Raw genomic sequence first — 17,052 nt, forward strand, 5'->3', positions numbered from 1 at the left:
AAGGTAACTCTTGTAAAGAACACCATTTAATTGGAGCTGGCTTACAGTTTCAGAGGTTCAGTCCATTATCATCATGGCGGGAACCAGGCAGATAAGGTACTGGAGAAGGAGTTGAGAGTTCTACATTTTGAATCGAAGGCAGCCAGGAGAAGGCTCTCTTGTCAGCACTGGGTGGAGTTTGAGCAGTAGGAGCCCTCAAAAAACCTGCCTACACAGTGACACACTTCCTCCAACCAGGCCACACTTTCTTTTTTTTTTTTTTTTTTTTCTCGAGACAGGGTTTCTCTGTGTAGCCCTGGCTGTCCTGGCACTCACTCTGTAGACCAGGCTGGCCTCTTACTCAAAAATTTGCCTGCCTCTGCCTCCCAAGTGCTGGGATTAAAGGCGTGCGCCACCACCGCCCGGCCAGGCCACACTTTCTAATAGTGCCACTTCCCACGGGCCAACCATATTCAAACCACCACAGAAGGGAATACCATTTATAAAAATGGGGCCAACAAGCACTGGCTGCCCAGGCCAAAGGTAGGGAAACTCCTTCCATTTCTTTCCACTTACACGTAGGCTCAGAGAGAACTGGCCCTCTCAGGTAACATTAAATATGCAAATGCCCAGCCAGTTTTCTAGGGTAAAGACTTAAAGAGTCATACCATTTCCAGAACTATCTTCTGAAGTTACCTGATATTCCTAAAACACACCATACTTTTACTTTTTAAAGATTTATTTATTTTATATGCATTGATGTTTTACCAACATGCATATCTATGTGAGGGTGTTGGGTCCCCTGGAACTAGAGTTACAGACAGTTGTGAGCTGCCATGTGGGTTCTGAGAATTGAACCCAGGTCTTCTGGAAGAGGAGCCAGTATTGTTCTTAATGAACAAATGAACCATCTTTCCAGGCCCCAGAAAACACACTGTACTCTTGAAAACACAAGGAATGGGTGCCAAAGCTTGAATGTAGGACCAAGCAGATAAAAATGGTGAAGAGATACACCTTAAGTCAAGAGGTAACAAGCTCTTCATGTGATTTTGACCGTCAGCTGAACTTTCTTCTCTTCTGGCTATCTAGTGTGGTGTTAAGTCAGTCATAATTGTCTCTTCAGTCCATGATGGAGTTGACTAATGCCATTAAATCTTTTCTTCCAAAGCTGCAGCTCTGTGTCCACTAGCTGGCCCATAGGGGACTCCAGGGTAAAGCATAGTGGGAAGAGACTAGACACAAATGCCCAGCTTTGGTGGCAGGAAATGGCTTTCCTATGTCAAGGATGCTGCTTTGTGTTCTGATTGACTTAAGCATCCAACAGACTTGCTCTGTACTGAGCACACCACAGGACACAGGTTACAGTGACCTCAAGGGGGCAGAAGGCAGCAGGGACACTGAGTGACTTCTCCCCAGCTTGAGACAATCTCCCAGTCTTGGATGCATCATTCAGGAGGACATAGATGACTACAAGTCACCAGAGTGAATGAAAGAGATGAAGAGGACACAACACAGAATCGAACAAACAGCCAGTTCTTTAAAACCACTAACAAAACTGACAAGTGCCTATTCAAGCATAAGGAAGAAATGCAAATTATTAAGATTAGAGATGAAAAAGGAGTCATTAGAATAGACTCTAGTAAAATCCAGGAGATCACAGAATATTTCAGATTTAGATCTAAAAGAAATGCACAAATTTTCTAATTACAGACTTGCCCAAACTAAACCCAGAAGATATAAACAGGCAGGCAATGAGATCACAGTAACACAGTCTTAAAAAGCAATAAAAGAAGATATATATATATCTCCAAAACTTGTTCTTTAATTCATGTATTTATCCACAAGGGGGAAAATGGGCGACACCTCTCATATTCCAAATAGACTCCGAGGAGACTACCATGTGTCACTCATGGCCACGCAGATACACAGCCAGACTAGAATAATCAATACCCAGAACTCCCAGGAACTGCCCTCCCAGTCTTAGAAGTTTAGCATCTTTATGAGACATTACACGAGGAAAGAAAGGGAGACCCTGAATCCAAAGCCCAGTTCTTCAAGATCTGTCATATAGAAACCAGGGTCTAGGGAGGGGCTGCTCTATGGTCCTAATCTAGCGCCTATGGAACTTCTAGAGTTATGTACAAAATGATGAGCAAACATTTTAATTGTTCAAGGGAAAAGATGAATGTCTTATAGTCAATCTTGCACAAGATGGCCAAGCAAGACAAAAGAACTCTGGCCTTTGGTGAAAAGGGACTCCCTTGTGAAGGCCTGTGTCTCATCATCTACTTTGTCCCCAGCAAGAGGTCTCTGTGATAATGGGTACTGGCAGTGAACAGAGTCTGACAGCTCACATTTTAACCCTTGCTCTTAACATATGACCCTGGGTGGCAAGGGAGGTGCCACTAAGTTTTAGAGGTAGGACAAACTTTTATAGATTCCTCTGGAGTTAGAGGCAGGGAGCGGTTCTGACCATATACTATTGACAAACATAAACAATGTGGTGGTTTGAATATGCTTGTCCCAGGGGAAGTGGCACATTAGGAGGTGTGGCCTTGGAGGAAGTGTGTCACTGTACAGGCAGGCTTTTATGGGCTCCTAGCGCTCAAGCTTCACCCAGTGCAGAAGAGTCTCCTCCTGGCTGCCTTCAGATCAAGATGTAGACTTCTTGGCTCCTCTTGAACCATGTCTGCTGCATGCTGCCATGCTTCCCACCATGATGATAATAGACTGAACCTCTGAAACTGTAAGCCAGCCCCAATTAAATGTTGTTGTCCTTTATAAGAGTTGTCTCGGATGCCTTTAATCCCAGTACTTGGGAGGCAGAGGCAGGCAGATTTCTGAGTTCAAGGCCAGCCTGGTCTACAGAGTGAGTTCCAGGACAACCAGGGCTATACAGAGAAACCCTGTCTCAAAAAACCAAAAAAAAAAAAAAAAAAAAGAGTTGCCTTGGTCATGGTGTCTGTTCACAGCAGTAAAAGCCTAACTAAGTAAGATTATTAAATGAAAAAACCCAGTACTGGGATGGGTTACCTCCTTACAAGGTGTGGACAAGAGGTTTCTGACACCTCCAAAACAATCCAAGCTATTTATTGCCACTGTTACTGGTTGCCCACCAGAACTAAATGTCAAACCCCTAAGGCTGAAGATACCACATGCTTTGGTTGAAGGACTTAAGAGAAGCCAAGTTGGAACTGAGCTGGAAGCTGCCCCACTGCTACTAGCTTTCATAGTGCTGGAATGTGCAATGAAGGCTTCTCATGGGAGAAATGATGTCAATGATCTAATTTGGCTATAGCACTATAAGCATATTACCAACCTGTCAGGCAAGACGTGCACACTTTCTGATTGAATTCGAGGCCCATTTAATAGGAGGGAAGTCATGTATAGTATTTAAAGTTTATAGCTTGGCGACATTGTAAATCCCAGTAGATAAGTTACTATTGTTTCGGTAAATGGACATGATGTAGCCTTTCAAATGTTTACATTTAAGTCCATAGAACTTTGAGGAGAGTAACTTCTTGTTGTAGTGGATGATTGTTACTGATTGTCTTATACCTAGTCTAAGTGCTATTCTAAGAATAAGTGACCATTGAATGTTTAGCTCTAAGTGAGGTTCATCAATCATCCCCTCTAAGGCTCAGGAACAGAGAGGAAGAGGGAGCAGGATGAATTTCAAGGTCAGAGGAAAGGGTGTAAAATGTCACCTTCTAGGTATGACCTGGCTGTTACACTCCTGAACTCTTAGCAGCTATAATTACCTGCACAAGATATATATATATCTTTGTTATATATTATTCTATATAACAAAAATCTCATATTTACTGACTGCTCATAAAAAGTATTCCTGGAAAAGAAACCTACAGAACAGTCTAATAAAATGATTGTAATATACATTTTAAAAAGGTGGAGGTTCTTCCTAAGGAGACATAAGGGCTGAACGGTTGTTACATCACAGTAAAGAGAATCGAAGCGATCAATTATCTTCCCTAAAAATGGAAGGCTCTGGGCTTGGCAACTTGGGGTTTCCCATGTACCCTTGGTGACAGGTGGCAGTGCCCCCCAGCAGGTCTGTGACTTCCTTCCTGGTGTGCCTCCTGAAGAGAACGCTCACCTGTGTGAAGGAAACCGCTTTCGCAGCTCAGAAACAATTAAATCTTCTACTCGGTGATCTGTTTCTGTCACAAGATCTGCGGCTGATGTTTTTGTCGAGACGTGTTTTTCCTCAGTGAGGGCCTTTCTGATGATCTGAAATAAACATGGGAGGCAGTGAGGTCTGCGGGCCCCTCACTGATCTCAGCCTCCTTTGGGGATTGCCTGGCCTTGACCAGGGCCTGGAGTTTCCTCCCTTCCTCCTTCACTGCCTCATGACATCTCACCCGCTTCCCAGGGTTCGGGAACCTTAACCACCAGACCTTAACTCTGACTCTCCCCACCACCTGAAACTCTACATTCAAATTCCACTCAAAGCTCTACCTTTGAAGCAAGTTTTCTCTGGAAGGCAAAAAGATATGAAAAAGACTAGGGTGCCATCAACAGGAGCTCCCCAAAATAAGACAGTAGAACACAGGCTTGCCTCTGAGAATCCCAGGATTTCAAATTTGTGAGATCTGTGCATAAGAACTTTCCTCTGATTCACTTTATGAATCGCACACATGTGACCTGCCTGTGAATACAGGTTACAAACGTCCCCATGAGAGCTGAGCCATGGCATGGGAACCCAGGCTGACACTAGATGCTGTATGCAGAAGAGCACCAGCCTCCAGGGACAGAGCAAAGGTACTGGAGAATTCATACTCAGGGACCATAAACGTAGCCTTTACAGCTGGGCAAGCTGCCAGGACATCTAGCTTGAACCCACTATGACTAAACAAAAGGGTAAGGCCTAGGTTGGCACCATTTTTGCTGCCCTGGTGTTGTTCCAGGAACCCCTAGAGACTCAAACAGGAAACCAGAACAGTTAGGCCACCACTGAATGCTTCAGGAGGATCGATGACAGCTTGTGGAAGAAAATGACACCTCCAGTTCTATCTGGGGCTGTTTTCTTCATGTTTGTCTGCCTGTCTGCCTGTCTGCCTGCCTGTCTGTCTGTCTATCTATCCATCTGTCCAAACCTGGATAAAAGTGAAGTCAGGGTACCTAAATAGATTTGACATATTCTCCCCAGAACCAGCTACCTCCCTAAATCCTGCTTCTCTCTAAAGCACTGTCAGTGGCTCGCAAGTTGGCTCAGGGGATAAAGTGCTTGCCATGCAGGCTTGATGACTTGAGTCCCGTCTCCAGAATCTTTGTAAAAGTGGAAGGAGAAAAAGTGACACACAAAGTTGTTCTGTCTCCACATGTGCATCATAGGACATATGTCTTCCTCCCCCCCCCCACACACATACATACTAAATTCATAAAAAAGTACCACCCAGACTGGCTACTCAGACGTGACACCCTTTGTTCATTGTGACATTTAGCAGTTATCTGCCCAGCACTACTGGGCCCACGCTATGCACTAAGGATGACAAGGTGAAGAAGAGGTCTTCAGTGGGAATAAGAGTTGTAAATAGAATCCCCTAAGTTACATTTTACTTCCATGTTCCATGTTTGTCCATCTGTGTGGGCACACATGAGCCACAATGTATGTGGAAAAGTCAGAGGACAATCTTGCAGGTGTTGGTGTGTCCCAGATATAAACAAACCCAGGTCCTCAGGCTCGGTGGCAGGCACCTTTACCTGCTGACCCATCTATGTGACCCACAAATAGAATCTTAAAAAGCAAACAGAAACAAGACATCCAGTGGCCCCACACTCAGCATTCTCTGCAGCAGCTCCCTCCTGCTCTGCCTCAATGTCCTCAGATGAGCCTACCTACGTGGTACTGTTTTAATCTGGGCTGCAAAAATAACAGATAAGCATGACAGAAGATTTGGAAATGAAGGGCAATACAAAAGCCGGGAGAGGTCACCTACAGCTTGCCACTACCATTCACACATCTTGCCAGCCTCAGTCCTGCACTGCAGGGTTTCCTGTCTTGAACGTGCAATATCCTGCCCATTATCATCACGCTAATTCTCTTACAACACCGATTTACACACACACAGCATCGCTTGCCAAAGCCATCTCCACAGGTGCTTATATAAATTCAACACTCTTCAATGCCTAGGCCAGTCCAGGCAGGCTACTTGGCACTGTGTATATATCTTATACAGGGAGGGAGGTTCAGTGCCTGAGTGCAGCAAATGTAGCTGGGTAATGTGCATGTTGTGGTGGGGGAGGCAGGGGAGAGGGATCGATCCATCAAGAGTCCAACAGGATGACACAGCTGCAGAGCTTCTGGAATCCAGTTGAAAGAAGACTGTCCTCTAGGTTGGGTCGGGGACTGAGATCAACATTTCTGGCAAACTCCATTGTGGTAAAGAAGCCAGGGCAGTTTTCATACCTTGGAGCAAGGAGGAGCACCAGGAGGCTGGGACAGCCTTACTTGGCAGGTTGGGTGTGTGTGTGTGTGTGTGTGTGTGTGTGTGTGTGTGTGTACACAAGTGTGTGTGCACATAAAGAGGTCTCCATTTTGTACCAGTACCTTCCTGGGACCTGCTTAAGAGGAAGCAGACCTGAAACCAGTTGATTAGCCTAGTTACACACCCATGTGGCCTCCACCTAGAAGCTGGACTGAGGATTTAAGACAAAGATTAGAAAACTTCTGAAAACTCCCCAATGGCTTCCTACTGCTGCCCAAACCCTCAAATGCTGTACGGCTCACCCTCCACAGCCCAACATATCAAGTTGCTCTCCTTCATCTGTTTCCGACTTCCCTGCTGATCATAGCAGGATCTGTTTCTATCCAGGGCCTTTATATAGCCTGGCCCTCCATCCATCCCTCCTTCCCACCTGCTGCTGTCTTACATGTTTAGTGCTTGGCTGTGTCACTCGCTCCACTGCAGCGTGGGCTCTGTGACAGCAGATGTTCCCTGACCCTTTGTCCAGCTGCCTGTGTGGAGCTGAGCCTGGAGTACAGGGAATGTAAGGACATGGACTGCCGGAGTGGTTCCTGGGAGATTTCTTCCAAGAGGACCATGGATGTCTGTGTGAACACTAGCTACCCTGTGTCTGTTCTTTTGGCTCTTCCTCTGGTTGTGCTAGTAAAGGTACCAATGTATGTAGAACCTACCTATCCTCTGGACTTTCCTAGAACACGGCCTCATCTACTATTCTGCTTTCAAAGCCAATCTCAGTCTGCCTTAGGTACTCACCCCACTGTAACTGGCCAGCCATACCTCCATAACCTCACATTTCCCCAGCACGAAGCACAGATGCCCTCACTACCTTGCATGGTCAAGGTTCCGAGGGAGGCGTGTGACACCTTTCTGGACTTAGCCTTAGCATCTGTCTCCCCTTCTTCCTTTTAGGAACAAAGCCCCCATGTTTCAGGAAGGTCCAGAGCTGCCTCCAGAGATTACCCTGATTTCCCCCCTCACTCCTGGGCCTGGTAAGCTCTGCTTCCACAGTGCAAATGGAGACTTCTGCAGCTTCAGAGCCACGTCCTCAAAGACACTGAACTTTCTCCTCAGTGGGCTTCTTCCTTTCCAGAGTTTGTGATCCTTGCTATGACAGCCAGGGTGGTCCCAGGAAGAGGGCCTTGGCATAGGACAGAAAACCTTAGCTCCTGGGGGGTGGGCAGGTTTCACAAGCAGAGCCCCTCTCTGGGCCATGTACTAACCGCACATCACCCTGTTCTTGCTATGGGGGTCTGAAGAGCTTCAAGATCAGCAGGAGCCTTGTCTCTCACATGCCTCCTCATTCCCAGGATTCCACTCTTAAGGGCGGTACCTTCAAGGAGGCTTTTGCTGCCAGATATTCCTGTTTGTGGTGGTTTGGATGAGAATGGCCACAATAGGTTCATATATTTGAATGCTTGGTCACCAAGGAGTGGAACTGTTTGAAAGGATTGAGAATCAGTAGGTGTGGCCTTTTTGGAGTAGGCAGGTTTCGAAAGTCCAACAGTCCTAGTGTTTCTCCCTGTGTGTCTGTGTGTCTGTGTGTCTGTAGGTCTGTAGATCAGGTTATAGCTATCAGCTACTACTCCAGTGTCACCCGTGTTGCTGACGCCTCTGGTACTGTAAGCAAGCCCCCAGTTAAATGCTTTCTTTCCTAAGAGTTGCCTTGGTCAAGACGTGTCTCTTCACAGCAATAGGACAGTGACTAAGACATTATTCTTCTCTGATTCAGCCAGAGAAGCACCTCCTCCACAAGGGGCCTCACACAGAGACCAGCATTTGTTCTCCAGCATTTGGTGACTGGTGAGGACCCCTTCATTCTATGTCCACCTCCTACAAGCAGGTGTGAGCCTCTGCAGAGTCTGCAGCACCCAAAGGTCCCCAAGAACACTGGCCGATGGAGCAGATAAAGATGTCTCGCTGTTGTACACGGAGCTGCCTACTAACCACACTGGAACCAGGCTTTAGTAAGCACTCTTGTGATGCCGTGTCTAACCTCAGGGATAGTTAACAAGCTTGGTTTTTTCAATTTAAAACTCCTACCACTGAGTGAAGCTCAAAGGCCATTTGGGGTTGGTCACTGTGACCCAAAAGCCTCTATCCACACCAGGCTTAACCTCACCACAGGTCCTATAAGAGGGGTATAATGTGGTTTGGGGGTGACACGTTACACTGTGCTCTTTTTAAAAGATGACTGTTCGGGAATGGAGAGATGGCTCAGCAGTTAAGAGCACTGACTGCTCTTCCAGGTTATGAGTTCAATTCCCAGCAACCACATGGTGCCTCACAACCATCTATAGTGGGATATGATCCCCTCTTCAGGCAGGCAGGTGTATATGCATCAGAGCACTCATACATTAAATAAAAAATAAAGTTTTTTTTTTTTTAAATGACTGTTCACTTTTAGTCCTTGTTGTGTTACTGTGGTTGCCATAGTGGATAGAACATGCCTGTGCCCTCCAATAGTGGACAGGTACATCCTTACCTAGTACACCCCCCTTCCATCAGGTCTTGGCCTCATACTAAGCTTTATATACGCCTTCTCCCTGCCTGCCCTTGTTTTTGGAGACAGGGTCTTATTGTGCAGGCCGGACTAGCACTGAACCGTGGTCCTTCTGCCTCAACGTCTGGAGTATGGGGATCAGACAAATTCAGTGAGGTAACTAGCCTATTGTTTCTTGTGTGGCAGGCCATTCACATCCAGCCTGAACTGTATTAGGCCATGAAGCCACTGCGGGATCATCCCATCTCAGGTTCAGTCCCTCACCCGGTCCCTCCTGCATGCCTCCTCTCATCTGTCTCTCTGGACATAATGTCCCTTTTAGTTATGATGACACCCCTAGCTACCCTGACCACAGGCTTGCTCTCTCAGTCACACCTCAGCACACCTAGGTCTTGGCTGAGCCTCCTTCCCCTGGGTCAGTGGCTGGTAGCCATAGCATTTGACTAGTGGGGGGTGGGTGGGGGGAGGAACTGGCTGTCTCATCTCCTCCCTGGACTGTGTGCTTTTCAAGGCAGTGAGCCTTTCCCCATAGCAGCTTCAGGATAAGCTCGCCCTCCACAGGCAAGCAGGTAAGCCTCAGCAGCATGCCCTGGATGGTGCCAGCTCTGTGGAGCCACACATGGGGAAGCTGTAGAAATTCACAAATTCAGCCAGTGAGTTCACAACTGCGGGCTCATCTACCTTCTTGCTCTTACCCATTTCCTATCACTGACAGAATAGAGATAAGCTACCATTCACAAGCAGAGCTCTGAGTTCGACAGTCACTTGGGACCCAGAGCCAAAGTGTCCTTGTCTACAGCAACTGTGGTAGGTATCTGAGACACGGAGTATCTGAGACTGTGGTATCGGAGACACGGAGGCCAGGTGCTCATGTCGACTGATAATACTCTCAGACTCCCACTACTCTGGCTTTTGTTAGAGCATAAACCTGACAAAATTTAAAGGCTTATGACCAGACATTTCACACACACCATATGCAAATGTCAAACAGGAACCTAAAATCCAAGGTTGAGAAAAGTTTTATATATATATATATCTATATCTATATCTATATATATATATATATATATCTTATAAATTTATAAATAAATATATAATAATTAAATATATAAAAATATATAAAAGCTATCTGGGGCTGGTTCTATATGTTTTAAAAAAAAATGAGCCAGGCGGTGGTGGCACATGCCTTAAATTCCAGCACTTGGGAGGCAGAGGCAGGCGGATTTCTGAGTTCGAGCCAGCCTTTGTCTACAGAGTGAGTTCCAGGACAGCCAGGCCTACACAGAAAAACCCTCGAAAAAACAAAAACAAACAAACAAACAAACAAAAAACAAAAGAAAAAAGAAAAATGAAGCAAAAGAAGTTTAACTCTTAATCTTCACACAGAGGAGAAGTGACAGAATGTTTTCAACCAAGCGGGAAGATTTAAAAGCCGGGCACAGGACACCTTGTGCGGTAGCCAGAGCTAAACTGCAGTGGGAGATGGGGGGGTGTGTGTGTGTGCATGCTGGGTACCCGCTAAAGCCCTTTCCCATGACTCATTCCCCCTTAATCTTAGAGATTTTAATCTTTCTGCCAGCAACAAGTTAGTGTGTACTGTTATTTTTTAAAGCTCTTTTCCATGAATTTCTTCCCTTTACTCTTAAGAGATGTTAATAATTCTACCAGCAACAAGTTAGTGTGTGCTTAAAAAAATTTTTTTTTACAGGTACTATCGGCAGCACGTGCTTTAGCGACCTTCTGGTATGACGTTCTCCCCTCTCCAAAGAGACCTCGTTAATGTTTAATATATAAAATGTGTACCTAAGTCACTGAAGCCTGAATTCCAAACTCTAAAAAAGAAAAGTATGCATCTCCTCCAATGTCAGACAACCTAAGCCAGAGAGCCTATTCTAGCCAACTGCGGGTCTCCCTTTCTTTTCTCACGCCCGGTGGCTGACTGGCACCCCTCCCCCCACCCCGTCTCATCTCAGGCTTAGGCTAAGGCTCTTGCAGCTGCCGGATTCTGTATTTATTTCAGCCACCCCACCTTCATGTGCACCTTTGCCTGACCTTTTGTGTCTTCTCCTCCACCCCTCTGAGCCCATCACCTCGCTTTTCTTGAAGATACAAATTAACTGTGACAATCTTTCGGGGAAAGCTGTCCCCGCCTCTCAGGGTCTCTTATGACCCTCCTTTGTGGTCTTCTGGCATGCTTCTGTGACTAGTCTCCATCCGTGGCAGAGGAACATCAGGCAGTGCTCACCAGAGGCTAGGAGCAAGAAGAGAGCAACAGGGGATTGCTGGGATCTTGGGACTGACTCAGCCTGGGGAAACCAAAGCTTCCCCTCAGCTGAAGTCTTCCCTTGACTTCCAGAAGCCTGAAGCAATCCAGGCTAGCCTAAGAGTCAGGCCAGCTAAAGCTGGGAGTGAGGGCTGGCCAGGATCCCCTCTCTTCTGCACCCCATTTTGTTCCAGTGTTGGGGTGGACTTGGAAGGGGAATGCCTGGAACTGGTTATCAACTTTTCAGTCTTCCGGCTCCACAGTCACACCCTCCCCGATCCCCAAGGACTTATCACCACAAGGCAGAGCTTCTCTTAGGTTAGCACAGGACCACCTCAGGGACTCAGATCAGATCAGACCCGGCTCTCCACCAGCTTTTCCCCAGGTGAGACCAAAGAGGAATCCCACCAGCCTCCCTACCTGCCAGATACAGATGCCAGATACAGATGCAAAGTCTTTCCCTTCTTAAAGCACTCCAGTCTCATTATGCTCAGACAGCTTTTGTTAGCAAAAGGAATATAGGGAATACAAAGAGGGGAACCCAAAGTTCCTGAGCCCCTTCCTCACTGGGGGAAAAAGACAAAACTAAAGTTAAAATTTGGGGCTGGGGGTGAAGGCTCAGTCAATGAAGTGTTTGTCATGCAAGTATGATAACCTGAGTCTGGCTTCCCACCACCAACACAAAAGCCAAACATGATGACACAACACCTGTGATCCAAGAACCAGGGAGACAAAGGTGGGGGTGGTGATGTTGGTATGTGTGTGTGGTCTGAGGCTTGCTGGCCAGTTGGTCTAGCTTAGATACTGTGAGAAACTGTCTCAAAAATACAAAGGTGGTAGGGTGGGATGGAGAGATGGCTCAGTGGCTTATAGCACTAAATGTTACTCTTGCATAGGACCCAGGTTCGATTCCCAGCATCTACATGCAGTTAACCTCTATAACTCCAGGTCCAGGGGATCCAGCGCCCTCTTCTGGCCTTCTTCAGCAATGCACTCATATGATGTACACACATGCAGGCAAGACACCGGTATAAAGAAACGGAAAATCTTAAAAAGGCACACCTTTTTTTTTTTTCATTTAAAGAAAAATGTGAGTAAAGGAAATGAAACAGAAGGAAAAGAAGGAGGATGAAGATGAGGAGAAATAACAGTACTACGCTGAGTGTAGGCTCAGGACACCAGGGGAGGGAGATCCTGAGGTCAAGACCAGCCAAGGCTACCTAATAAGACCCTGTCTCAAAAAAAAAAAACCCAAAAAACAAAAACAAACAAACAAAAAACCAGCACAGCCTCCAAAGGGAGCCTGCTTCTCAGTGCTACTGACCTACTGATGGCTCTGTGTGTGGTGCTGGGTGGAATACTTGCTTGAAACTCTGGGTTTCATCCCCAGCACTCAGTGGCAGGCAGGGAAAGGAGTAAACGCTGGCAAAGGTTTCAGAGTTGCCCTCAGGTAACTCTGGTGGCTCCTGAGGTAACAGGGGTCGGGGGCAGTTGTAGGTAACTCAGGGTCTGACTGTAGAAATGTGAGACCACCTTCTTTCTCCACACTTCCTTCAGTGGTAGATATCTCAGCCCAGCCTGGGCAAGAGAATGGAGTCATTAGAGGAAGACTTCACACAGGGGTGTTTGGGAGTCTCCCAAAGAGAGGAGCAGGAGCCCAGGCTAGGGTGATGGCATCCTGTGGGCAGCCAGCTGACTAGCCTCCCCACACTCTACCTCTCCTGCAATCTGGATCCAGTCAGTCTCTCTCTGCTAGGAAATCCACTGGCTGTCCACGTGCTGTAAGCTCAGAACACTCCCAGCATCTTATTCTCTGAGGACACTGTCCATCCTGCGTGACACCTGACTTTCAGGCCCAAATCCCTGATATCATCCTAGTGCCTTTCCCTCACGACCCACATCCAACCCAAACTGTCACCTCAGCCTTGGAAATCAATCCTTTATCATCTCCTCTTTGTTTACACAGTTCAGTCATCTACACAACACCTCACATCACATTCAGATGTGAAGGCTACGAAGTCCCAGAGTTGCTCAACACATACTGCCTGGTGAACAAACTTCACTGTTTTAGTGCCACAGTTTATAAACAAATAGTATCAAAGAAGCAAACAAACATGCAAAAGACGTTTAAAACTAATAAAATACAGTCTCATTTCCCCAGATCACCTTTTTTTTTTTTTTTTTTTTTTTTTTTTGCAAGTGGGCAGAAGTCAGCTGTACATCTGACCCTGTCTCCTGGATTCACAACCAACCCCATCAGACCCGGCATCAGCCGGTACTGAAGTGGATATGAACAATTTGGGCAAGAATCTGAGTAGATATTTAGGTTTCATGAGACCTATCTGTGGGGCGTGCAGGCATAGCTGTCTGTAAATTATTGTTAGCTAGTCTATAAAGGGACAGCTCTCAGAAGTGTTCTTCCTGCCGGGCAGTGGTGGCGCACGCCTTTAATCCCAGCACTTGGGAGGCAGAGACAGGCGGATTTCTGAGTTCGAGGCCAGCCTGGTCTACAGAGTGAGTTCCAGGACAGCCAGGACTAAACAGAGAAACCCTGTCTCAAAAAACCAAAAAAAAAAAAAAAAAAAAAAAAAAAAAAAAAAAAAACCAGAAGTGTTCTTCCTGTCCACCATACCATCCTCCTGTCCACCATACCATTTGGCTTGTCTGGCTGCCAACAGTACTCAGTATAGAGAAAGGAATATACCTGTATGGGACAGCTGGTGTGAGAAAGGTACTGTTAGGCTAGGAGAGAGGTTTGAAATGCATGCAGCTAGAATCAAAGCCTGCTCAACATTCTTCATGTTACAAGTAATATACAAAACGCTGGGCGGTGGTGGCGCACGCCTTTAATCCCAGCACTTGGGAGGCAGAGGCAGGTGGATTTCTGAGTTCGAGGCCAGCCTGGTCTACACAGTGAGTTCCAGGACAGCCAGGGCAACTAAGAGAAACCCTGTCTCGAAAAACCAAAAAAAAAAAAAAAAAAAAAAAAAAAAAAAAAAAAAAAAAAAAGTAATATACAAAACATATGCAGCATTAAAGAAAATGTAAAGTTTTCAATGACAACTGTAAAGATTTTAATTGTAGTAGCACAATTTTCCTAAACTATCAAAAATAAACTTCAGTTTTGCAATAGGAAAAACTGTTTACCTTTCTATTCTCTTATGGGCAACACTACAACAAATCGGCATTATGCTGTACAGCTATAATCCCAGTACTAGGGAGGAAGAGCCAAGGGGGTCACGAGGCCACCCTGGGCTAAATATGGAGGACTAACGGTGTAGCTCTGTAGTAGGGCATGTGCTAGAGGCCTTGTGCGCGCACACGCAAGTGAGTGTGCGGGACCTCTGAAGGGTAGGGATGACTCCAGCAGGCTGAGAATAAAGGGATAGGGTTGAAAAGAAGTTAAGATGGGAGAACAGGGGGATTGCAAGGCAAGGGGCATCCCTGAAACAGGAAGCTCTCTCAGAATGGAGCAAAGAAAACTTGGGAGCAAATAGTACGACCTGGGGACACTGGGTATATATATCTTGGGGGCACTCAGACCCTCAACTGGAAATTGTGAGCAGCCTACAAAGAAATAGTAGGGCACTGGCACAGGTGGAGCCTGTGGCTAAGGACTCAGAGAGGCCACTCACGGTCATGCGGGCTGCCTTGCTAAAGGCTGTTTTCTCCAGTCAGGACTGGCTTACTACAGATCATCATCATTTAAAGAATCTTTCCCTCTTTTCACAGGTTACCATGACCTTGTGCGCTTTTGCTGTCTCTCAGCCTTTCCCTTACTCAATGCCAGGCAGGCAGGAAGCTGCATAATTCTCTAGAGGGAGCCTAGAGTCCCGAGTTTCCTGACCAGACTCCTAATGTCAGAATCTTTATTTGACTGCCTCTTTTTTTTTTTTTTTTTTTTTTTTTTGAAGCTTTTTTTTTCTTGTTGGGAAATTGCAAAAACAATCTCTTTAAGTTAAAATTTAGAAAATCTTTAAGAACTGTGCCCTGTGGCACCGCAAGCTTCCAAGGAGTGTCACTGAATACTAAAAGTCACTTAAGCCTCTATTTCTTTAAAGATTTAAATCTGAGAGGCCACAGGACCTGTAACTTCACTCACCAGCTTTTACACAGTAGTGCCTGAGTCCTAAATGTGCTTTTCCAAGTCAAGGGAGGTGGGGAGGGGACCCAACAAAACATTGTAGTGGAACCTTAAAGCTCCTGCATACACTGACAAACCTCTCTGAAAGGATGCTCCTGAAACCCAGAGATGGCAAAGAGGGTTGTCAGTTCCGGTTTACAGAGGGTCTACTTTCCAGGAAGACTGTCTGCCCTGAGCTACAAGAAAGCTGTCAGAGAATGGCCTTTTTGCTGCATATTGCACAGGGTAGTTTCAAAGTATTGATTCTTCTGCTTTTTCCTGTGTCTTCATGCATGCTAGCTACCACTCTACCACTGGGCTTCTCCATCCCCAGCACCGTGACAACATTTTAAAATCTGTATTAAATCATTATTTAATCTGCATCCCTTTAGAGTCTTCTCAGATACACTTGAAGATAATGCTTTTTGAATATAAGCCTTCCTGTCCACAACACCACTCCTGACGCCCTCCCCCAAGTCAGCAGAGCACAGCTACGTGTTCTAAGGAGCAGAGGAACAAGCCCTCACCTAAACGGGGCCTGCTCTGACGTCTTAGCGACTCCTGCACATTCACTCCACTAATATTGTAAATTCGGCGCTGCTTTAGAGACTGAGGAACAGTTAGCGAGCGAACACAAAAATGAAAGAGAAAAAAAAAAAAAAAAAAAAAAAAAAAAAAAACAGAGGCGCCACAGTTAGTTTTCAAACCCCGTCTGGTTTTTTTCAGCTTTGCGCTGGTTTCCATTCTTCCGGCAGTCTAACGAGTTCCTCCTGAACTCGGGTCTGTGCCAGTCACTCCCTGGAGGCTGTCTCAGGCTGTGAGCCTAGGCTGTCTGGGCTCAGGATGCCTGGAGAAGGACAAACCAGCTGCAACCCAGCCAGAGCTCCACGCGCCTGGGGTTGAAACAGGGAAGCACCCACAACTTGGCTGCAGGATTGATCCTTAAAAAGAAACTGCGGTATTCAGGCCTTGCAGAGACGTTTGTGTTCCAGGTGACTCAAACGCCAAGGTCAAGTACCCAGCGCTTGGCCATTCCATCGCCCAATGAGGAGTGCGTCCCTCATGCTTTTCCGATGGCTGCGCCCTTCTCCTCATGGTGCTGACCCCCATGCTCCCCGTGCAAGCCTCCTCCCTCTGGGGTGTGTGTGCGTGTGTGTGTGTGTGTGTGTGTGTGTGTGTGTGTGAAGGGCCAGAGAAAGGTGAGCCCAGAAACAACACAGGCCCTGTCCTTGCAACTCACTCCGCTCCCGCCCACGTGCCCGCAGCACGCCCACGCTGCTCATCTCGGGTGTTCCTTGGAGCTCTGATAGGCTGGACGCTACCACCGCACTCACTTGTCCCGCACGCAGCGCCAACTGCACCGCCACCTCGAAGCACTCGTCCCAGGGGCCCACGCCCTGCACCAACTCCTCCTCTTCCTCGCTGCTCGGCTTCATCGTGGCTTCGCCGGGCCCCGCCACCTTCTGCTCTGTTCCGCGTGCTGCGGCCGGACCCCGGCTCCCACTCGTGGCCGCCGCCAGCACCGGAGGCTCCGCACTGTCCCCTCGCCTTCCCGCCAAGCCGTGCGTCCTCCAGCGCGCCTTGCAGCAGGAAGGCCCGCAAGGGGCTGCAGCCCAAGTAGGCGCGCCTCGCGCCCCGCCCCGCCCCCGTCTCCGAATTCAAGCCCTTGCCCCGCCTTCCTTCCCTTGACCACGCCCTTCGA

The 17,052-nt window shown here is 47.1% G+C and overlaps 1 protein-coding gene across 1 annotated transcript in view; it reads right to left on the bottom strand.

The window, feature by feature from the left end:
• Window positions 1-16,989, bottom strand: part of Impa2 (inositol monophosphatase 2) — a 29,635-nt gene extending 12,646 nt beyond the window's left edge. The window contains exons 1-2 of the mRNA XM_034518165.2: window positions 16,685-16,989; window positions 4,094-4,227 (exon numbers count right to left, since the gene is read on the bottom strand). Coding sequence (XP_034374056.1) covers window positions 4,094-4,227; window positions 16,685-16,786 — 236 coding nt within the window. The 5' untranslated portion in view covers window positions 16,787-16,989. The remainder of the gene's footprint in view (window positions 1-4,093; window positions 4,228-16,684) is intronic.
• Window positions 16,990-17,052: the final 63 nt, after the last annotated feature.

This window comes from Arvicanthis niloticus, chromosome 14 (assembly GCF_011762505.2).
Source record: "Arvicanthis niloticus isolate mArvNil1 chromosome 14, mArvNil1.pat.X, whole genome shotgun sequence".
Lineage (NCBI taxonomy): Eukaryota > Metazoa > Chordata > Mammalia > Rodentia > Muridae > Arvicanthis > Arvicanthis niloticus.